This window comes from Phascolarctos cinereus, unplaced genomic scaffold (assembly GCF_003287225.1).
Source record: "Phascolarctos cinereus isolate Bilbo 61053 unplaced genomic scaffold, phaCin_HiC Scaffold_3;HRSCAF=262, whole genome shotgun sequence".
Taxonomy (NCBI): domain Eukaryota; kingdom Metazoa; phylum Chordata; class Mammalia; order Diprotodontia; family Phascolarctidae; genus Phascolarctos; species Phascolarctos cinereus.
Genome location: NW_027555736.1, coordinates 85,552,818 through 85,577,286, shown reverse-complemented (window position 1 = coordinate 85,577,286; position 24,469 = coordinate 85,552,818). Strand labels below are relative to the sequence as shown.

Sequence of the window (24,469 nt, the reverse complement as noted above, 5' to 3'; positions counted from 1 at the left end):
CCAGGGACGCCCTCACCTGGAAGAGATTGTGTGCAATGAAAACATGCGACGATCCCAACCGTGGATGGTCGTTGACAAGTTCTGAAGTGTGCTGGTGGAGACCAACCATGAAGAACCAGTTATGTTAGTTTTCCGGTCACTTCTAAAATGAATGGGAAATTAGCCCCCTGCTCAGAGAAGCACTCACCCTAGAGAATTCTTCAAGCCACCAAGGGCCAGAGGGGATGGCGAGGCATTCCACAAAAGGAGTGGCTATCTTGGGACCACGGTTGGTTTCCTCTCAGGCTCTAAGTTGGCCCTTCCTCGTATTCCTCCTTCTGTGAAGCAGAATGACTGTGTGCATTCCTAAGGAGTACAGTATTAGTGAGACGAAAAGGCCCACTTCTTTGGACCCTGAATACAGGATATAGGTGGAGGGAAGAGTATTTGGTGGCTCAGTTAAGCTTGAGGAAAATGCCCTGGAATAACATGATTTTAATTCACATGTTAGCTTCCTAATCTGGAATCAGATATAGGCTCTAACTGAGCTTGAGCCTACTGCTAGACTGTGGCATGGTGACTCCCTCCAACCATCAGTCCTTCTTCTTAGCTTGCCAGTTATTCCTGGACCATCGTATATATTTGATGGTTATCAGCCTCAGGTTGGTGGGGTAGGGCAAGCTGAGAGGCCTTCCTTTCCCTGCTTGAGTAGTGTATGATTTTTGTAAGGTTCTCTTAAAGGCTAACGTTCCCAACCCAACCATGGTTCAGCCCCAGAGGTAAGGGGCTGTTGAGAATGCTGTAGGAAAATAAAAGAGCCAGGAATTAGCTTTCTAGCTGTTCTGTCTCATGCCTTTCCCCTGTCCTTTATAATTGTCATTCAGCTTCTGTAAGGAGTGCCCTCCTCCCCTTTAAAGAGGGGTACAGCCCCTTGATCAGTTCCCCCCAAACATTCTCATAAAAGCCATTATACAAAACGTGGCTCAATCCTTTGGACCCTTCCCATGCAGATTGGCCTGAATGTCATGACAGTGAGGGAGTGCAGCTAGCCAGGAGACCCATAAGCATTAGCGATAAGGCAACGGGAAAACAAGAGTTTCTCTCCATGCTGTGGCAGCCACCCCTGATGAGATTCACAGCCAATTAGGTCTTTTTTGTCAGAGCCTCTTCCATACCCTGTCTGTGGAATAAACACATTTCCATGTTAAAAAAAAGAGAGAGAGAGAAAAAGAAAATTCATTTATTAAACACCTACCTTTTTCCTGGCCCAGTGCTAATCAATTTGCAAATATTATCTCATTTGACCTCCACAAGAAGGCTGTGACGTAACTTGTGTTGTCCTTCCCCTTTTCCTAATTGAGTGAACAGGTAGACAGAGAGTAAATGATTTTGCTAGGGTCACAAAGATAGTAAGTATCTGTGGTTGAATTTGAACTCAGGCCTTTCTGAGTCCAAGCTCTGTGGTCTATCTATTGAGCCCCTAACCCTAAACCCAAACCTAACCCGAACCCTAACCCTAACACTAAACTCAATCCTTTCTAGCCCTTTCCTTTCTAACCTTAACCATAACCCTAACCCCAATCCTATCATTACATTCTAACCCTAATGATTCCTTTTTAATCCTTTCTAATCCTTACGATTCGTCATGATTCCTTTCTATGATTCCTTATGATTCCTTTGTCACCCTAACTCTAACCCTAACCCTAACCATAACATTATTGCTTAAGAGATATTTGTTGGTGTATTTTAGGGATCCTGCCAAACAAAATGTCTCTTGTGAAATATGATTGTGTTTAAAATTTTGACTTCCTTCTTACAGGTGCCACTGCACCGATTCCACCAATCCCTGGTAAGTCTGGTTCCTTTTGCACTCAGCACCAAGGCTTTGTACTTGAGGAAATCCTGCTTTCTTTACTAAGAGGTCCAGGATGATAATGCTTTTTTCTCCTGCTGGATGTCCATCCCATGAGCTGAGATCATGTTTAGAACTCCCAGTTATAGCCCCAAAATATCTGATCCACCTGACTAATCCTACTGGAAAGTTTCAACATTCGTGGTCTCTTGATGTATTGCTATTGACTGACCTTCTTTATTGCTGCAGTGTTTTGAATTATTGTTTTTCATTATAATTCTACAAGTTTTAAAAATATTGCCAAACACATAGCTTCTTTCTGAAGTTCTATAATATGTAATTTAATTCTTTTGGAGGCATGCAGAGTCAAGTGACTTTAGCTGAGTATTGTACAGCTAATAAAGGTCTAAAGCAGGATTTGAACTCAGGTCCTCCTCATTCCAGGACAGGAGCTCTAATCACTGTGTCACCTACTGCCTCTTTACTTTAATTTTAAATTACCAGGTTATAGACAAGTACTTGTTCCCCTCACTCTCATATGGATCACATTTAAGCCCTTTTTTCTGAAACATAGTAAGTGTAGGTGCTGTTCTTGTTTCTTCTTTTTCTTATGCCTATGGTTTTCCATATAGTGACTCTTGAAATGTTTTAGATTCTTCATTTTTATTTTTGGTGAGGCAATTGGGGTTAAGCGAGTTGGTCAGGGTCACACAGCTAGTAAGTGTCAAGTGTCTTAGACCAGATTTCGACCCATGTCTTCCTGACTGCAGGGCAAGTGCACTTTCCACTGTGCCATGTAGCTGCCCCTAAGATGAAGATTCTGAAACACAGTGTCAGCTACATGGGCCAAGATTCCCCATGTTTCTTTACCTGCTGAGGAGGCCTTTTGGCTCCTGAATATCATCTGGAACAACTACCAATTGCCCCTTGTTCCACATTCCCTGGTGTCAACCATGGTATTATGTTCTAGAACCTGTTGTAGGACTGAGTTAGGACCATTTTGCTAGTATGACCTTGGCCGAGGAGGCAAAATATGGACTAAGGAATCCTTGGGTATCTTTCCTATCTTCCAATTTTGTTGTCCCTGGAGGTTCTAGATGCTTTCTGTTCTAAAACTATTATTAGGAATTATTCTGGTTGTGGCGCAGGTCATTGCCATTTCATGCCAAAGAAACAAGAGGTTCAAATTAGCTCTCAGATTTTATATGTCTTTCCAGAGAATGGTATTTCATCTTTTTCAGGAGGAAAATAGTACTTTCTACTTACTCCTTAAATCTTTCTTTCTTTCTTTTTTTGCTTTATTTTCTTTTTGTCTTCTTCTACTCTTCTTCCTTCAATTTCTTTTATCCTTAATTTCCTCTTTTTTTTTTTTTTTACTATTTTCACTTCTCTCCTTTCTCCTGTGTTAGCTATTTCCTTCATAGACTAACCGGAACTTTTTTTAAAGTTTTGGTCATATACCTAAGTTGAAGGGTAGAGAGCAAAAAGGCATAATGATGAAGAAACGATCATTTTAATACCTGATTATTTTACATTGGGAAATTCCTGCCCATTAAGATGGTACAGGAGGCAGAGACACACTTAGAACTTTTGTAAATAAAAATTCCAGTGAGGTCTTCATAATATTATGTAGGATAAATCAGGAATTTTCTTTTTTTGCTAAGGCAGTTGGGTTGAAGTGACTTACACAAGGTCACACAGTTAGTAAGTGTCAATGTCTGAGGTTGGATTTCATCTCAGGTCCTCCTGACTTCAAGGCCAAAGCTGTATCCTTCATGCCATGTAGACGCCCCTTAAATCAGGGAATTTTAAGCTTCCCATGTAAGCAGTCTGCTGAGCTTCAGACTAGGGAGTAACAATGGAAGGAGTAATATCTTTTGTGGATGAGATAGCCTTTTGGTATCCTTTTCATTGTGTTACTTTCACACTAAGACACCCCTAAAGGAGAGTCCCCACCTCAGCAATCTCAGCCCCTTCTGAGCTTTGAGGGAAGTCTCTAAAAGCCCTGAGATTTCATTCCTGAGGAAGGACACTGAAATGAAATTGTTCTCTACCTCTCTCTCCCTTGGATTAGATTCTGGTCTGGCCTTGGTACTGGTGAACGGAAGAGACAGATGCCGGGGTCGAGTGGAAGTCAGATACCAAGGATCCTGGGGCACTGTTTGTGATGATGACTGGGATGTGACTGATGGCAACGTTGTGTGCAGGCAGCTGGGTTGTGGATATGCTCTGTCAGCTCCAGGAAGGGCCCGTTTTGGTCAGGGCACTGGCAGAATTCTCCTGGATAACATGCGGTGTTCCGGGTCTGAATCCTATCTGTGGTCCTGTCCCCACAATGGGTGGCTGATCCACAACTGTGACCACAGTGAGGATGCCAGTGTCATCTGCTCAGGTATTGTCTCTCTGGCAAAGTCCTGCTGCTTCTTTTCTGCAAGGGCTCCTATGTTATAGGAGCAGGCTCCTTTTCACCTTCCTATTAATATTCATGCAATGAACTGAGACTCATATTAAGAATTCTTCTGTTAGATACATCCCCCAAGTACTTGTTCAGTCTGACAGACCCTTCCTGACCCCTTGCATGGAACTTGTGTTCTTACCTTGTCCTAGCAACACTGTTAATATATATCTTCTATTGCTTCAAATTAGAGCTTATTCTTATGTTTCTCTCTAATGATTTCCCTAAAGTTTTTTTCTGGCAATGTCACTTCCTGTTCAATACTTCCATTTGGTGGAAGAGAAGGGAAAGAAAACACATTTAATTTTTTTTTCCTTTGAGGCAGTTAGGGGTTAAGTGACTTGTCCAGAGTCATACAACTAGTCAGGGTTATTTGTCTGAGGCCGCATTTGAGCTCAGGTCCTTCTGACTCCAGGGCCAGTGCTCTATCCACTGTGCAATCTAGCTGCCCCAAGAAAACACATTGTTGGACTTCCACTTCCAGGAGCCAAGGTAGTGGAGTAAGAGGTGAGTCTCTCTTACTCTCCCTCATTAATCCCTGAAACCACTGAAAATATCACCCAGGAAAAACCGTGGAACAGCTGAACCAGAAGAAAGATGGGGTACAGCAGTCCAGTAGCCCAGGTAGCTTGAGGAATTAACTGGGAAGTGTCTTCTTGCCCTGGGGGAAGGGGAGCAGTACAGAATGGGAGGCATCCCAGCAAGCTAGCAGAAAGCCCCAACTCAGCATAGTAGGAGGAGATCCTGAAGCCCAGGTGGTAGAGCAGGAAAACACGGGAAACCTGTGGAAACCAGCTCAGAAAACCACCAGGTGCCTTGGGCATTCTACAGTAGCTGGCTCTCCTAGGGCCTCAGCACAACTAAGGGAAGCATCACTCCAAAGGCCCCACCCAGGTGGATAAACACCCTACAATACCCAACTGAAAAGAGCTGAAGAAAGCCTGGGTGAGTAGCAAATCTCCAGGAGCCACCCTACCCAATTCTACTCCTGGAGTTCCAGTTTTGCTGTTTCCAGCCCAGCACCAGGTAAGCGGCCAGAATCCTACAGCCTGCACCTGCCAACATTGCAGGCCCCAGCCACAAAGCCAGACCAGGCCGCTAGGCTCCCAACACAAGAAGCTTGGGTCAGTTCCCTCTGCTCCCCAGCAGGAGAGCCCAGTCTCTTTAAAGGCCAGGAGATAAGGAAACACCTTGAGCAAAAGGAAACATACAACAGATTCTTATCATGGGAAGAGTGAAGATCAAGGCAGAGATTCAAAAGAGGACAACATTGTGAACAAACCCACATCTGGAACTGGTGTGAAGCCCAAAAAGTCTTCTCAGAAGGCTCAAGAAGGATTTTAAAAGTGAAATGAGAGAGGTAGAAGAAAAATGGGAAAAGAAATGTGAGGTATGCAAGAGGGAGTGAATAGTTTGGAAAAGGAAGGACAAAAATGAAGTGTATAAAACAAGTGCTTAAAAAATACCATTGGCCAACTGGAAAAAAGTACACTGAAGAAAACAAGTTCCTAAAAATACAATTGGCCAAATGGGGAAGGAGATACAAAAATCTAACAGAAGAAAACAATATGTTAAAAATTAGAATTGAGCAAATGGAAGCCAATGACTGTATGAAAGAGTACGAATGAGTCAAACAAGAAGCAAAAGAATGAAAAAAATAGATGAAAATGTAAAATATCTCATTGATAAAACAACTGACCGAGAAAATTGATGCAGGAGAGAAATTAAAAATTATTGGTCTAGCTGAAAATCACGAGGAAAACAAGAGCCTGGACAGTATCTTTCAGAAAGTCATAAAGGAAAGCTGCCCTGAGGTCCTAGACCCAGAGGGTAAAACAGCCATAGAAAGATTCCACCGATCACCTCCTGAAAAACATCCCCAATTGAAAACACCAATGAATATAGTAGCCAAATTCCAAAATTACCAGGTCAAAGAGAAAATACTGCAAGCAGCTGGAGAGAAAGAATTTAAATATCCTGAGACTACAGTCAGGATTTCACAGGTCCTTGCACCTTCTATATTACAAGACCGTAGGCATGGAATATGATACTCCCTAAGGCAAAGGAACTTGGATTACAACTGAGGATGAATGACCCAGCAAAAATGAGCATGATCTTTCAGGGGAGGAGATGGATGTTCAATGAAAGAGGGGACTTCCATACCTCTCTGATAAAAAGACCAGAGCTCAACAGAAAATTTGATCTTCAAATACAAAACTCAAGAGAGATATGAAAAGACACAACTCATCCAGATGGTGATCTGGATGCTTCAGCATCGGCTTCTGATTCAACTGCACACATAAGTTTGCGTGATGATCCTCCCCAACAAAGAAGAGGTCGAACATGAGAGGAGGATGTCCATCACCACGTGCATGGAGGGCAGAAGCCTGAACACACCAATGCCCTGAGGTTTGGCTCACCAACCAGCAGTGATGACATGACCCTCAGAAGTCCAGCATGGAGAACTGCAGTGCTGACCTGCTCCCCTGTGAGAGACTGCCCACTGAATAAAAGAATGACTGAGAATCTGTTGGCCAACTTGTCAGAGCATGAGCAAGGAGCCATCCTCAGTGTCCCTGCTGCTCAGAACTCTGAAGATTTCCACATGTTTCCCAGGCTATTATGTTATTTCCAGGGACGCCCTCACCTGGAAGAGATTGTGTGCAATGAAAACATGCGACGATCCCAACTGTGGATGCTCTTCGACAAGTTCTGAAGTGTGCTGGTGGAGACCAACCATGAAGAACCAGTTATGTCAGTTTTCCGGTCACTTCTAAAATGAATGGGAAATTAGCCCCCTGCTCAGAGAAGCACTCACCCTAGAGAATTCTTCAAGCCACCAAGGGCCAGAGGGGATGGCGAGGCATTCCACAAAAGGAGTGGCTATCTTGGGACCACGGTTGGTTTCCTCTCAGGCTCTAAGTTGGTCCTTCCTCGTATTCCTCCTTCTGTGAAGCAGAATGACTGTGTGCATTCCTAAGGAGTACAGTATTAGTGAGACGAAAAGGCCCACTTCTTTAGACCCTGAATACAGGATATAGGTGGAGGGAAGAGTATTTGGTGGCTCAGTTAAGCTTGAGGAAAATGCCCTGGAATAACATGATTTTAATTCACATGTTAGCTTCCTAATCTGGAATCAGGTATAGGCTCTAACTCAGTTTGAGCCTACTGCTAGACTGTGGCATGGTGACTCCCTCCAACCATCAGCCCTTTTTCTTAGCTTGCCAGTTATTCCTGGACCATCGTATATATTTGATGGTTATCAGCCTCGGGTTGGTGGGGTAGGGCAAGCTGAGAGGCCTTCCTTTCCCTGCTTGAGTAGTGTATGATTTTTGTAAGGTTCTCTTAAAGGCTAACGTTCCCAACCCAACCATGGTTCAGTCCCAGAGCTAAGGGGCTGTTGAGAATGCTGTAGGAAAATAAAAGAGCCAGGAATTAGCTTTCTAGCTGTTCTGTCTCATGCCTTTCCCCTGTCCTTTATAATTGTCATTCAGCTTCTGTAAGGAGTGCCCTCCCCCTTTAAAGAGGGGTACAGCCCCTTGATTAGCGCTCCCATTTTCATAAAAGCCATTGTACAAAACGTGGCTCAATCCTTTGGACCCTTCCCATGCAGATTGGCCTGAATGCCTTGAAAGTGAGGGCTGCAGCTAGCCAGAGACCCATAAGGTTTAGCGATAAGGCAACGGGAAAACAAGAGTTTCTCTCCATGCTGTGGCAGCCACCCCTGATGAGATTCACAGCCAATTAGGTCCTTTTTGTCAGAGCCTCTTCCATACCCTGTCTGTGGAATAAGCACATTTCCATGTAAAAAAAAAAAGAGAGAGAAAAAAGGAAAATTCATGTATTAAACACCTACCTTTTTCCTGGCCCAGTGCTGATCAGTTTGCAAATATTATTTCATTTGACCTCCACAAGAAGGCTGTGAAGTAACTTGTATTGTCGTTCCCCTTTTCCTAATGGAGGAAACAGGTAGACAGAGAGTAAATGACTTTGCTAGGGTCACAAACCTAGTAACTATTGGTGGTTGAGTTTCCACTGAGGCCTTCCTGACTCCAAGCTCTGTGGTCTATCTGTTGAGCCCCTAAACCTTAAACCCAAACCTAACACGAACCCTAACCCTCAAACTAACCTCAATCTTTCTAACCCTTTTGAATTGCTAGAGAGTATATTTTTTTTGATTTTTCTTGTGAGGCAATTGGGGTTAAATGACTTGCCCAGGGTCACACAGCCAGTCAGGTTTCTCAGTCTGAGGCCTCATTTGAACTCAGGTCCTTTGGACTCCAGGGCCCGTGTTGTATTTACTGTGCCATCTAGCTGCTGCCGAAAATACATTTCTGAAGCACCTACCGTGTTCCAGGCCCTGTGCTAATCAATTTACAATATTATCTCATTTGAGGTGGACAACAATGCAGTGAAATAACATGTATTGTCATTGCCCTTTTCCTAGTTAAGGAAAAAGTGAGACAGTGTATAAATGAGTTTCCTAGGGTCACAAAGCTAGTAACTCTCTGTGTTTGGATTTCAACTGTGGTCTTTCTGGCTCCAAGCACAGTGGCCTACCTATTGAGCCCCTAAAGCCTAACCCTAACCCTAATCTGAACCCTAATCCCAATCCTTTCTAACACTTTCCTTTCTAACCCTATCCCTAACCCCCTGATTCCTTTCTAACCCTAATGATTTCTTTCTATGATTCCTTATGATTCCTTTCTAATCCTAACCCTAAAATAACCCTAACCCTAACCCTAATTGTGCTCTAAACCTAACCCTTACCCTAACCCTAACCATAACCCTAACTCTAACCCTAATTGCTCTCTAATCCTAAACCTAACCTTAACCCTAACCCTAACACTTACACTAATTGCTTAAGAGATAGTTGTTGGTGGATTTTAGGCATCCTGCCAAACAAAATGTCTCCTGTGAAATGTGATTGTGTCTAAATTTTTCACTTCCCTCTTACAGGTGCCACTGCACCGATTCCACCAAACCCTGGTAAGTCTGGTTTCTTTTGCACTCAGCACCAAGGCTTTCTACTTGAGGAAATCCTGCTTTCTTTACTAAGTGGTCTAGGACGATAATGCTTTTTTCTGCTGTTGTGATGTCCATCCCATGAGCTGAGATCATGTTTAGAAGTCCCAGTGATAGCCCCAAAGTATGTGATCCATCTGACTGGTCCTTCTGGAAAGTTCCATCAGTACTGGTCTCTTGATCTAATGCTGTTGACTAAGCTTCTTTATTACTTCATTGTTTTGAATCAGAGATTGTCATTATAATTCTTTTAGTTGTAAAAATATTACCAAACAATAAATTTCTTTCTAAAGTTCTGTCATATGCAATTTAATTCTTTTGTAGGCAAGCCAGATCAAATGACTTTTGTTCAAGGTCATCCAGCTAATAAGGGTCTAAAGTAGTATTTGAACTCAGGTCCTGCTGATTGCAGGAGAAGTGATCTGATGACGGTGTTACCAACTGCCTCTTAAATTCAATTTTAAATTCTCATGTTATAGACATGTACTTGTTTCTGTCACTCTCCTGTGAATCACATATAAGCCCCTTTCTCTGAAATGTTTTAAGTGTAGGTGGCATCCTTGGTTTTTTTGTTTGTTTGTTTGTACGTATAGTGACTCTTGAATTGTTGTCGATCCTATTTTCTTTATTTTCTGGTGAGGCAATTGGGGTTAAATGAGTTGCCCAGGGTCACACAGCTAGTCAGGGTTATCTGTCTGAGGCCTCATTTGAAGTGAGCTCCTTTGGACTCCATGGCCAGTGTTCTATTTACTGTGCCATCTAGCTGCTTCACAAAAATACATGTATTAAGCACCTACACTGTTCCAGGCCCTGTGCTAATCAATTCACAATATTATCTCATTTGACCTGGACAACAATGCAGTGAAATAACTTTTATTGTCATTCCCCTTTTCCTATTGAAGAAAAAAGTGAGGCAGAGAGTAAAGGAGTTTCCTAGGGTCACAAAGCGAGTAACTCTCTGTGGCTGGATTTCAACTCTGGTCTTTCTGGCTCCAAGCACAGTGGCCTGTGTATTGTGCTCCTAAACCCTAACCTTAACCCTAACCCTAACCCTAACCTAAACACTAACCCCAATCCTTTCTAACCCTTTCCTTTCTAACCTTAGCCATAACACTAACCCTAATACTATTATTACTTTCTAACCCTAATGATTCCTTTTTAATCATTTCTAACCCTAATGATTTGTCACGATTCCTTTCTATGATTCCTTATGATTCCTTTCCCACCCTAACCCTAACCCCAACCATAACCCTAACCCTAACCCTAACCATCACCCTAACACTAATTGCTTAAGAGATACTTGCTGGTGGATTTAAGGCATGCTGCCAAACAAAATGTCTCTTGTGAAATATGTTTGTGTTTCAACTTTGGACTTCCTTCTTACAGGTGCCCCTGCACCGATTCCACCAAACCCTGGTAAGTCTGGTTTCTTTTGCACTCAGCACCAAGGCTTTCTACTTGAGGAAATCCTGCTTTCTTTACTAAGTGGTCCAGGATGATAATGAGTTTTTTTTCCTGCTGAGATGTCCATCCCATGAGCTGAGATCATGTTTAGAACTCCCAGTGATAGCCCCTAAGTATGTGATCCATCTGACTGGCCCTTCTGGAAAGTTTCATCAGTCCTGGTCTCTTGATAGAATGCTATTGACTGAACTTGTGTATTGCTGCATTGTTTTGAATTAGAGTTTGTCATTGTAATTCTTTCAGTTTTAAAAATATTACGAAACAAAAAACTTCTTTCTAAAGTTCTATCATATGCAATTTAATTCTTTTGGAGGCAAGCCAGATCAAATGACTTTTGTTCAAGGTCATCCACCTAATAAGGGTCTAAAGTAGTATTTGAACTCAGGTCCTCCTGATTGCAGGACAAGTGTTCTGATGACGGTGTCATCAACTGCCTCTTAAATTCAATTTTAAATTCTCTGGTTATAGACAAGTACTTGTTTCTCTCACTCTCCTGTGAATCACATATAAGCCACTTTCTCTGAAACGTTTTAAGGCTATGTGGCATCCTTGGTTTTTTTTTGTTTGTTTGTACATATAGTGACTCTTGAATTGTTGTCGATCCTATTTTCTTTATTTTCTGGTGAGGCAGTTGGGGTTAAATGAGTTGCCCAGGGTCACACAGCTAGTCCCGGCTATCTGTCTGAGCCCTCACTTTAACTGAAGGCCATTGAACTCCAGGGCCAGCGCTCTATTTACTGTGCCAACTAAGTGCTTCACAAAAATACATTGATTAAGCACCTATCCTGTTCCAGGCCCTGTGCTAATCAATTTACAATAATATCTCATTTGATCTACACAACAATGCAGGGAAATAGCTTTTATTGTCATTCCCCTTTTCCTAGTTAAGAAAAAGTGAGACAGAGAGTAAAGGAGTTTCCTAGGGTCACAAAGAGAGTAACTATCTGTGTTTGGATTTCACCTCTGGTCTTTGTGGCTTCAGGCACAGTGGCCTATCTATTCAGCCCACAACCCTAAACCTAACCCTAACCCTAATCAGAATCCTTTCTAACACTTTCCTTTCTAAGCCTAACCCTAACCGTATGATTGCTTTCTACCCTTAAAGATTGCTTTGTGAACCTTTCTAACCATTATGGTTCGTTTCTATGATTGATTATGATTCCTTTCTAACCCTAACCCTAACCCATACCCTAACTCTTACCCTAACCCTAACCCTAACCTTAAAGCTAACCTTAATTGCACTCTAAGCCTAACCCTAACACTAACCTTAAACCTAACCACAAACGTAACCCTAACCCTAACGCTAATTTTACTCTAACCCTAACCCTAACCCTAACACTAATTGCTTGAGAGATAGTTTTTGATGGCTTTTAGGCATGCTGCCAAACAAAATGTCTCTTGTGAAATATGACTGTGTTTCAACTCTGGACTTCCTTCTTACAGGTGCCCCTGCACCGATTCCACCAAACCCGGGTAAGTCTGGTTTCTTTTGCACTCAGCACCAAGGCTTTCTACTTGAGGAAATCCTGCTTTTTCTACTAAGTGGTCCAGGATGATAATGCTTTTTTCTCCTGCTGAGATGTCTATCCCATGAGCTGAGATCATGTTTAGAACTCCCAGTGATAGCCCCTAAGTATGTGATCCATCTGACTGGTCCTTCTGGAAAGTTTCATCAGTCCTGGTCTCTTGATAGAATGCTATTGACTGAACTTGTGTATTGCTGCATTGTTTTGAATTAGAGCTTGTCATTATAATTCTTTTAGTTTGAAAAAGATTACCAAACAAAAAACTTCTTTCCAAAGTTCTGTCATATGCAATTTAATTCTTTTGGAGGCAAGCCAGATCAAATGACTTTTGTTCAAGGTCATCCAGCTAATAAAAGTCTAAAGTAGTATTTGAACTCAGGTCCTCCTGATTGCAGGATAAGTGATCTGATGACAGTGTCACCAACTGCCTCTTAAATTCAATTTTAAATTCTCAGGTTATAGACAAGTACTTGTTTCTCTCACTCTCTTGTGAATCACATATAAGCCCCTTTCTCTGAAATGTTTTAAGGCTATGTGGCATCCTTGGTTTTTTTTTTTTTTTTGAACGTATAGTGACTCTTGAATTGTTGTAGATCCTATTTTTTTTTTTTCTGGTGAGGGTACTGGATTAAGTAACTTGCCCAGGATCACACAGCTAGTCAGGTTTCTCTGTCTGAGGCCTCATTTGAACTCAGGTCCTTTGGACTCCAGGGCCAGTGCTCTATTTGCTTTCTTTCTTCATTTCCTTTATCCTTAATTTCCTCTTTTTTTTTTTTTTTTGCTATTTTCATTTCTGTCCTTTCTGCTGTGTTAGATATTTCCTTCATAGACTAACGAGATCATTTTTGAAAATTTTGGTCATATACCTAAGTTGAAGGGTAGAGAACAAAAAGGCACAATGATGAACAAACGATCATTTTAATACCTGATTATTTTATACTGGGAAATTCCTACCCATTAAGATGGTACGGGAGGCAGAGATGCACTTATACCTTTTGTAAATAAAAATTCCAGTGAGGTCTTCATAATATTATGTTGGATAAATGAGGAATTTTTTGTTTTTTTGCTTAGGCAGTTGGGGTTAGGTGACTTACACAAGGTCACACAGTTAGTAAGTGTTAATGTCTGAGGTTGGATTTCATCTCAGGTCCTCCTGACTTTAAGGCCAAAGCTGTCTCCTTTATGCTATGCAGACACCCCTTAAATCACGGAATTTTAAGCTTCCCATGTATATAGTGTACTGAGCTTCAGACTAGGGAGTAACAAAGGAAGGAGTAATACCTTTTGTGAATGGTATAGCCTTTTGGTATCCTTTTCATTGTGTTACTTTCACACTAAGACACCCCTAAAGGAGAGTCCCCACCTCAGCAATCTCAGCCCCTTCTGAGCTTAGAGGGAAGTCTCTAAAAGCCCTGAGATTTCATTCCTGAGGAAGGACACTGAAGTGAAATTGCTCTCTCCCCTTGTCTCCCTTGGATTAGATTCTGGTCTGGCCTTGGTACTGGTGAACGGAGGAGACAGATGCCGGGGTCGAGTGGAAGTCAGATACCAAGGATTCTGGGGCACCGTTTGTGATGATGACTGGGATATGATTGATGGCAACGTTGTGTGCAGGCAGCTGGGTTGTGGATATGCTCTGTCAGCTCCAGGAAGGGCCCGCTTTGGTCAGGGCACTGGCAGAATTCTCCTGGATAACGTGTGGTGTTCCGGGTCTGAATTCTATCTGTGGTCCTGTCGCCACAATGGGTGGCTGATCCACAACTGTCGGCACAGTGAGGATGCCAGTGTCATCTGCTCAGGTATTGTCTCTCTGGCAAAGTCCTGCTGCTTCTTTTCTGCAAGGGCTCCTATGTTATAGGAGCAGGCTCCTTTTCACCTTCCTATTAATATTCATGCAATGAACTGAGGCTCATATTAAGAATTCTTCTGTTAGATACATCCCCCAAGTACTTGTTCAGTCTGACAGACCCTTCCTGACCCCTTGCATGGAACTTGTGTTCTTACCTTGTCCTAGCAACACTGTTAATATATATCTTCTATTGCTTTAAATTAGAGCTTATTCTTATGTTTCTTTCTAATGATTTCCCTAAAGTTTTTTTCTGGCAATGTCACTTCCTGTTCAATACCTCCATTTGGTGGAAGAGAAGGGAAAGAAAACACATTTAATTTTCTTTCCTTTGAGGCAGTTAGGGTTAAGTGACTTGTCCAGAGTCATACAGCTAGTCAGGGTTATTTGTCTGAGGCCGCATTTGAGCTCAGGTCCTTCTGACTCCAGGGCCAGTGCTCTATCCACTGTGCAATCTAGCTGCCCCAAGAAAACACATTGTTGGACTTCCACTTCCAGGAGCCAAGATAGTGGAGTAAGAGGTGAGTCTCTCTTACTCTCCCTTATTAACCCCTGAAACCACCGAAAATATCACCCCAGGAAAAACTGTGGAACAGCTGAACCAGAAGAAAGATGGGGTACAGCAGTCCAGTAGCCCAGGTAGCTTGAGGGATTAACTGGGAAGTGTCTTCTTGCCCTGGGGGAAGGGGAGCAGTATAGAATGGGAGGCATCCCAGCAAGCTAGCAGAAAGCCCACCTCAGCATAGTTGGAGGAGATCCTGAAGCCCAGGTAGTAGAGCAGGAAAACACGGGGAACCTGTGGAAACCAGCTCAGAAAACCACCAGGTGCCTTGGGCATTCTACAGTAGCTGGCTCTCCTAGGGCCTCAGCACAACTAAGGGAAGCATCACTCCAAAGGGCCCCACCCAGGTGGATAAACACCCTACAATACCCAACTGAAAAGAGCTGAAGAAAGCCTGGGTGAGTAGCAAATCTCCAGGAGCCACCCTACCCAATTCTACTCCTGGAGTTCCAGTTTTGCTGTTTCCAGCCCAGCACCAGGTAAGCGGCCAGAATCCTACAGCCTGCACCTGCCAACATTGCAGGCCCCAGGCCACAAAGCCAGCGACCAGGCCGCTAGGCTCCCAACACAAGAAGCTTGGGTCAGTTCCCTCTGCTCCCCAGCAGGAGAGCCCAGTCTCTTTAAAGGCCAGGAGATAAGGAAACACCTTGAGCAAAAGGAAACATACAACAGATTCTTATCATGGGAAGAGTGAAGATCAAGGCAGAGATTCAAAAGAGGACAACATTGTGAACAAACCCACATCTGGAACTGGTGTGAAGCCCAAAAAGTCTTCTCAGAAGAGCTCAAGAAGGATTTTAAAAGTGAAATGAGAGAGGTAGAAGAAAAATGGGAAAAGAAATGTGAGGTATGCAAGAGGGAGTGAATAGTTTGGAAAAGGAAGGACAAAAATGAAATGTATAAAACAAGTGCTTAAAAAATACCATTGGCCAACTGAAAAAAAGTACACTGAAGAAAACAAGTTCCTAAAAATACAATTGGCCAAATGGGGAAGGAGATACAAAAATCTAACAGAAGAAAACAATATGTTAAAAATTAGAATTGAGCAAATGGAAGCCAATGACTGTATGAAAGAGTACGAATGAGTCAAACAAGAAGCAAAAGAATGAAAAAAATAGATGAAAATGTAAAATATCTCATTGGTAAAACAACTGACCGGGAAAATTGATCGAGGAGAGACAATTTAAAATTTATTGGTCTAGCTGAAAATCACGAGGAAAACAAGAGCCTGGACAGTATCTTTCAGAAAGTCATAAAGGAAAGCTGCCCTGAGGTCCTAGACCCAGAGGGTAAAACAGCCATAGAAAGATTCCACCGATCACCTCCTGAAAAACATCCCCAATTGAAAACACCAATGAATATAGTAGCCAAATTCCAAAATTACCAGGTCAAAGAGAAAATACTGCAAGCAGCTGGAGAGAAAGAATTTAAATATCCTGAGACTACAGTCAGGATTTCACAGGTCCTTGCACCTTCTATATTACAAGACCGTAGGGCATGGAATATGATACTCCCTAAGGCAAAGGAACTTGGATTACAACTGAGGATGAATGACCCAGCAAAAATGAGCATGATCTTTCAGGGGAGGAGATGGATGTTCAATGAAAGAGGGGACTTCCATACCTCTCTGATAAAAAGACCAGAGCTCAACAGAAAATTTGATCTTCAAATACAAAACTCAAGAGAGATATGAAAAGACACAACTCATCCAGATGGTGATCTGGATGCTTCAGCATCGGCTTCTGATTCAACTGCACACATAAGTTTGCGTGATGATCCTCCCCAACAAAGAAGAGGGTCGAACATGAGAGGAGGATGTCCATCACCACGTGCATGGAGGGCAGAAGCCTGAACACACCCAATGCCCTGAGGTTTGGCTCACCAACCAGCAGTGATGACATGACCCTCAGAAGTCCCAGCATGGAGAACTGCAGTGCTGACCTGCTCCCCTGTGGAGACTGCCCACTGAATAAAAGAATGACTGAGAATCTGTTGGCCAACTTGTCAGAGCATGAGCAAGGAGCCATCCTCAGTGTCCCTGCTGCTCAGAACTCTGAAGATTTCCACATGTTTCCCAGGCTATTATGTTATTTCCAGGGACGCCCTCACCTGGAAGAGATTGTGTGCAATGAAAACATGCGACGATCCCAACTGTGGATGCTCTTCGACAAGTTCTGAAGTGTGCTGGTGGAGACCAACCATGAAGAACCAGTTATGTCAGTTTTCCGGTCACTTCTAAAATGAATGGGAAATTAGCCCCCTGCTCAGAGAAGCACTCACCCTAGAGAATTCTTCAAGCCACCAAGGGCCAGAGGGGATGGCGAGGCATTCCACAAAAGGAGTGGCTATCTTGGGACCACGGTTGGTTTCCTCTCAGGCTCTAAGTTGGTCCTTCCTCGTATTCCTCCTTCTGTGAAGCAGAATGACTGTGTGCATTCCTAAGGAGTACAGTATTAGTGAGACGAAAAGGCCCACTTCTTTAGACCCTGAATACAGGATATAGGTGGAGGGAAGAGTATTTGGTGGCTCAGTTAAGCTTGAGGAAAATGCCCTGGAATAACATGATTTTAATTCACATGTTAGCTTCCTAATCTGGAATCAGGTATAGGCTCTAACTCAGTTTGAGCCTACTGCTAGACTGTGGCATGGTGACTCCCTCCAACCATCAGCCCTTTTTCTTAGCTTGCCAGTTATTCCTGGACCATCGTATATATTTGATGGTTATCAGCCTCGGGTTGGTGGGGTAGGGCAAGCTGAGAGGCCTTCCTTTCCCTGCTTGAGTAGTGTATGATTTTTGTAAGGTTCCCTTAAAGGCTAACGTTCCCAACCCAACCATGGTTCAGTCCCAGAGCTAAGGGGCTGTTGAGAATGCTGTAGGAAAATAAAAGAGCCAGGAATTAGCTTTCTAGCTGTTCTGTCTCATGCCTTTCCCCTGTCCTTTATAATTGTCATTCAGCTTCTGTAAGGAGTGCCCTCCTCCCCTTTAAAGAGGGGTACAGCCCCTTGATTAGCGCTCCCATTTTCATAAAAGCCATTGTACAAAACGTGGCTCAATCCTTTGGACCCTTCCCATGCAGATTGGCCTGAATGCCTTGAAAGTGAGGGGCTGCAGCTAGCCAGAGACCCATAAGGTTTAGCGATAAGGCAACGGGAAAACAAGAGTTTCTCTCCATGCTGTGGCAGCCACCCCTGATGAGATTCACAGCCAATTAGGTCCTTTTTGTCAGAGCCTCTTCCATACCCTGTCTGTGGAATAAGCACATTTCCATGTAAAAAAAAAAAGAGAGAGAAAAAAGGAAAATTCATGTATTAAACACCTACCTTTTTCCTGGCCCAGTGCTGATCAGTTTGCAAATATTATTTCATTTGACCTCCACAAGAAGGCTGTGAAGTAACTTGTATTGTCGTTCCCCTTTTCCTAATGGAGGAAACAGGTAGACAGAGAGTAAATGACTTTGCTAGGGTCACAAACCTAGTAACTATTGGTGGTTGAGTTTCCACTGAGGCCTTCCTGACTCCAAGCTCTGTGGTCTATCTGTTGAGCCCCTAAACCTTAAACCCAAACCTAACACGAACCCTAACCCTCAAACTAACCTCAATCTTTCTAACCCTTTTGAATTGCTAGAGAGTATATTTTTTTTGATTTTTCTTGTGAGGCAATTGGGGTTAAATGACTTGCCCAGAGTCACACAGCTACTCAGGGTTATCTGTCTGAGGCCTCATTTGAACTCAAGTCCTTTGGACTCCAGGGCCAGTGTTCTATTTACTCTGCCATCTAGCTGCTTGCCGAAAATACATTTATTAAGCACCTACACTGTTGCAGGCCCTGTGCTAATCAATTTACAATAGTATCTCATTTGATCTGCACAACAATGCAGGGAAATAACCTTTATTGTCATTGCCCTTTTCCTAGTTAAGGAAAAAGTGAGACAGAGAATAAATGAGTTTCGCAGGGTCACAAAGCGAGTAACTATCTGTGGTTGGATTTCAACTGTGGTCTTTCTGGCTCCAAGCACAGTGGTCTACCTATTGAGCCCCTAAAGCCTAACCCTAACCCTAACCTGAACCCTAATCCCAATCCTTTCTAACACTTTCCTTTCTAACCCTATCCCTAACCCTATGATTCCTTTCTAACCCTAATGATTCCTTTCTATGATTCCTTATGATTCCTTTCTAATCCTAACCATAACCCTAACCCTAACCCTAATTGTGCTCTAAACCTAACCCTTACCCTAACCCTAACCATAACCCTAACTCTAACCCTAATTGCTCTCTAATCCTAAACCTAACCTTAACCCTAACCCTAACACTTACACTAATTGCTTAAGAGATAGTTGTTGGTGGATTTTAGGCATCCTGCCAAACAAAATGTCTCCTGTGAAATGTGATTGTGTCTAAATTTTTCACTTCCCTCTTACAGGTGCCACTGCACCGATTCCACCAAACCCTGGTAAGTCTGGTTTCTTTTGCACTCAGCACCAAGGCTTTCTACTTGAGGAAATCCTGCTTTCTTTACTAAGTGGTCTAGGACGATAATGCTTTTTTCTGCTGTTGTGATGTCCATCCCATGAGCTGAGATCATGTTTAGAAGTCCCAGTGATAGCCCCAAAGTATGTGATCCATCTGACTGGTCCTTCTGGAAAGTTCCATCAGTACTGGTCTCTTGATCTAATGCTGTTGACTAAGCTTCTTTATTACTTCATTGTTTTGAATCAGAGATTGTCATTATAATTCTTTTAGTTGTAAAAATATTACCAAACAATAAATTTCTTTCTAAAGTTCTGTCATATGCAATTTAATTCTTTTGTAGGCAAGCCAGATCAAATGACTTTTGTTCAAGGTCATCCAGCTAATAAGGGTCTAAAGTAGTATTTGAACTCAGGTCCTGCTGATTGCAGGAGAAGTGATCTGATGACGGTGTTACCAACTGCCTCTTAAATTCAATTTTAAATTCTCAGGTTATAGACACGTACTTGTTTCTCTCACTCTCGTGTGAATCACATATAAGCCCCTTTCTCTGAAATGTTTAAAGTGTAGGTGGCATCCTTGGTTTTTTTTTTGTTTGTTTGTACGTATAGTGACTCTTGAATTGTTGTTGATCCTATTTTCTTTATTTTCTGGTGAGGCAATTGGGGTTAAATGAGTTGCCCAGGGTCACACAGCTAGTCAGGGTTATCTGTCTGAGGCCTCATTTGAAGTGAGCTCCTTTGGACTCCATGGCCAGTGTTCTATTTACTGTGCCATCTAGCTGCTTCACAAAAATACATTTATGAAGCACCTACCCTGTTCCAGGCCCTGTGCTAATCAATTTACAATATTATCTCATTTGAGGTGGACAACAATGCAGTGAAATAACATGTATTGTCATTGCCCTTTTCCTAGTTAAGGAAAAAGTGAGACAGTGTGTAAATGAGTTTCCTAGGGTCACAAAGCTAGTAACTCTCTGTGTTTGGATTTCAACTCTGGTCTTTCTGGCTCCAAGCACAGTGGCCTACCTATTGAGCCCCTAAAGCCTAACCGTAACCCTAACCCTAACCCTAACCTAAACACTAACCCCAATCCTTTCTAACCCTTTCCTTTCTAACCTTAGCCATAACACTAACCCTAATACTATTATTACTTTCTAACCCTAATGATTCCTTTTTAATCATTTCTAACCCTAATGATTTGTCACGATTCCTTTCTATGATTCCTTATGATTCCTTTCCCACCCTAACCCTAACCCCAACCATAACCCTAACCCTAACCCTAACCATCACCCTAACACTAATTGCTAAAGAGATACTTGTTGGTGGATATTAGGCATGTTGCCAAACAAAATATCTCCTGTGAAATATGATTGTGTTTAACTTTGGACTTCATTCTTACAGGTGCCCCTGCACCGATTCCACCAAACCCTGGTAAGTCTGGTTTCTTTTGCACTCAGCACCAAGGCTTTCTACTTGAGGAAATCCTGCTTTCTTTACTAAGTGGTCCAGGATGATAATGAGTTTTTTTTCCTGCTGAGATGTCCATCCCATGAGCTGAGATCATGTTTAGAACTCCCAGTGATAGCCCCTAAGTATGTGATCCATCTGACTGGTCCTTCTGGAAAGTTCCATCAGTCCTGGTCTCTTGATAGAATGCTATTGACTGAACTTGTGTATTGCTGGATTGTTTTGAATTAGAGTTTGTCATTGTAATTCTTTCAGTTTTAAAAATATTACGAAACAAAAAACTTCTTTCTAAAGTTCTATCATATGCAATTTAATTCTTTTGGAGGCAAGCCAGATCAAATGACTTTTGTTCAAGGTCATCCACCTAATAAGGGTCTAAAGTAGTATTTGAACTCAGGTCCTCCTGATTGCAGGACAAGTGTTCTGATGACGGTGTCATCAACTGCCTCTTAAATTCAATTTTAAATTCTCTGGTTATAGACAAGTACTTGTTTCTCTCACTCTCGTGCAAATCACATGTAAGCCCCTTTCTCTGAAACGTTTTAAGGCTATGTGCATCCTTGGTTTTTTTTGTTTGTTTGTACATATAGTGACTCTTGAATTGTTGTCGATCCTATTTTCTTTATTTTCTGGTGAGGCAGTTGGGGTTAAATGAGTTGCCCAGGGTCACACAGCTAGTCCCGGCTATCTGTCTGAGCCCTCACTTTAACTGAAGGCCATTGAACTCCAGGGCCAGCGCTCTATTTACTGTGCCAACTAACTGCTTCACAAGAATACATTGATAAAGCACCTCCCCTGTTTCAGGCCCTGTGCTAATCAATTTACAATATTATCTCATTTGATCTACACAACAATGCAGGGAAATAGCTTTTATTGTCATTCCCTTTTCCTAGTTAAGAAAAAGTGAGACAGAGAGTAAAGGAGTTTCCTAGGGTCACAAAGAGAGTAACTATCTGTGTTTGGATTTCACCTCTGGTCTTTGTGGCTTCAGGCACAGTGGCCTATCTATTCAGCCCACAACCCTAAACCTAACCCTAACCCTAATCAGAATCCTTTCTAACACTTTCCTTTCTAAGCCTAACCCTAACCGTATGATTGCTTTCTACCCTTAAAGATTGCTTTGTGAACCTTTCTAACCATTATGGTTCGTTTCTATGATTGATTATGATTCCTTTCTAACCCTAACCCTAACCCATACCCTAACTCTTACCCTAACCCTAACCCTAACCTTAAAGCTAACCTTAATTGCACTCTAAGCCTAACCCTAACACTAACCTTAAACCTAACCACAAACGTAACCCTAACCCTAACGCTAATTTTACTCTAACCCTAACCCTAACCCTAACACTAATTGCTTGAGAGATAGTTTTTGATGGCTTTTAGGCATGCTGCCAAACAAAATGTCTCTTGTGAAATATGACTGTGTTTCAACTCTGGACTTCCTTCTTACAGGTGCCCCTGCACCGATTCCACCAAACCCGGGTAAGTCTGGTTTCTTTTGCACTCAGCACCAAGGCTTTCTACTTGAGGAAATCCTGCTTTTTCTACTAAGTGGTCCAGGATGATAATGCTTTTTTCTCCTGCTTGAGATGTCTATCCCATGAGCTGAGATCATGTTTAGAACTCCCAGTGATAGCCCCTAAGTATGTGATCCATCTGACTGGTCCTTCTGGAAAGTTTCATCAGTCCTGGTCTCTTGATAGAATGCTATTGACTGAACTTGTGTATTGCTGCATTGTTTTGAATTAGAGCTTGTCATTATAATTCTTTTAGTTTGAAAAAGATTACCAAACAAAAAACTTCTTTCCAAAGTTCTGTCATATGCAATTTAATTCTTTTGGAGGCAAGCCAGATCAAATGACTTTTGTTCAAGGTCATCCAGCTAATAAAAGTCTAAAGTAGTATTTGAACTCAGGTCCTCCTGATTGCAGGATAAGTGATCTGATGACAGTGTCACCAACTGCCTCTTAAATTCAATTTTAAATTCTCAGGTTATAGACACGTACTTGTTTCTCTCACTCTCTTGTGAATCACATATAAGCCCCTTTCTCTGAAATGTTTTAAGGCTATGTGGCATCCTTGGTTTTTTTTTTTTTTTTGAACGTATAGTGACTCTTGAATTGTTGTAGATCCTATTTTTTTTTTTTCTGGTGAGGGTACTGGATTAAGTAACTTGCCCAGGGTCACACAGCTAGTCAGGTTTCTCTGTCTGAGGCCTCATTTGAACTCAGGTCCTTTGGACTCCAGGGCCAGTGCTCTATTTGCTTTCTTTCTTCATTTCCTTTATCCTTAATTTCCTCTTTTTTTTTTTTTTTTGCTATTTTCATTTCTGTCCTTTCTGCTGTGTTAGATATTTCCTTCATAGACTAACGAGATCATTTTTGAAATTTTGGTCATATACCTAAGTTGAAGGGGTAGAGAACAAAAAGGCACAATGATGAACAAACGATCATTTTAATACCTGATTATTTTATACTGGGAAATTCCTACCCATTAAGATGGTACGGGAGGCAGAGATGCACTTATACCTTTTGTAAATAAAAATTCCAGTGAGGTCTTCATAATATTATGTTGGATAAATGAGGAATTTTTTGTTTTTTTGCTTAGGCAGTTGGGGTTAGGTGACTTACACAAGGTCACACAGTTAGTAAGTGTTAATGTCTGAGGTTGGATTTCATCTCAGGTCCTCCTGACTTAAGGCCAAAGCTGTCTCCTTTATGCTATGCAGACACCCCTTAAATCACGGAATTTTAAGCTTCCCATGTATATAGTGTACTGAGCTTCAGACTAGGGAGTAACAAAGGAAGGAGTAATACCTTTTGTGAATGGTATAGCCTTTTGGTATCCTTTTCATTGTGTTACTTTCACACTAAGACACCCCTAAAGGAGAGTCCCCACCTCAGCAATCTCAGCCCCTTCTGAGCTTAGAGGGAAGTCTCTAAAAGCCCTGAGATTTCATTCCTGAGGAAGGACACTGAAATGAAATTGTTCTCTCCCCTGTCTCCCTTGGATTAGATTCTGGTCTGGCCTTGGTACTGGTGAACGGAGGAGACAGATGCCGGGGTCGAGTGGAAGTCAGATACCAAGGATTCTGGGGCACCGTTTGTGATGATGACTGGGATGTGATTGATGGCAACGTTGTGTGCAGGCAGCTGGGTTGTGGATATGCTCTGTCAGCTCCAGGAAGGGCCCGCTTTGGTCAGGGCACTGGCAGAATTCTCCTGGATAACTGTGCGGTGTTCCGGGTCTGAATCTATCTGTGGTCCTGTCCCACAATGGGTGGCTGATCCACAACTGTCGGCACAGTGAGGATGCCAGTGTCATCTGCTCAGGTATTGTCTCTCTGGCAAAGTCCTGCTGCTTCTTTTCTGCAAGGGCTCCTATGTTATAGGAGCAGGCTCCTTTTCACCTTCCTATTAATATTCATGCAATGAACTGAGGCTCATATTAAGAATTCTTCTGTTAGATACATCCCCCAAGTACTTGTTCAGTCTGACAGACCCTTCCTGACCCCTTGCATGGAACTTGTGTTCTTACCTTGTCCTAGCAACACTGTTAATATATATCTTCTATTGCTTTAAATTAGAGCTTATTCTTATGTTTCTCTCTAATGATTTCCCTAAAGTTTTTTTCTGGCAATGTCACTTCCTGTTCAATACTTCCATTTGGTGGAAGAGAAGGGAAAGAAAACACATTTAATTTTCTTTCCTTTGAGGCAGTTAGGGTTAAGTGACTTGTCCAGAGTCATACAGCTAGTCAGGGTTATTTGTCTGAGGCCGCATTTGAGCTCAGGTCCTTCTGACTCCAGGGCCAGTGCTCTATCC

The 24,469-nt window shown here is 42.3% G+C and overlaps 1 protein-coding gene across 1 annotated transcript in view; it reads left to right on the top strand.

Annotated features, from left to right (window-relative positions):
- Positions 1-24,469, top strand: part of DMBT1 (deleted in malignant brain tumors 1) — a 181,104-nt gene that overhangs the window by 140,609 nt on the left and 16,026 nt on the right. Inside the window, 8 exon segments of the mRNA XM_078151612.1 lie at positions 3,813-4,223; positions 13,690-14,100; positions 16,788-16,925; positions 19,130-19,159; positions 20,580-20,609; positions 22,098-22,127; positions 23,661-23,912; positions 23,915-23,977. Of these exon segments, the coding sequence (XP_078007738.1) occupies positions 3,813-4,223; positions 13,690-14,100; positions 16,788-16,925; positions 19,130-19,159; positions 20,580-20,609; positions 22,098-22,127; positions 23,661-23,912; positions 23,915-23,977 (1,365 nt within the window).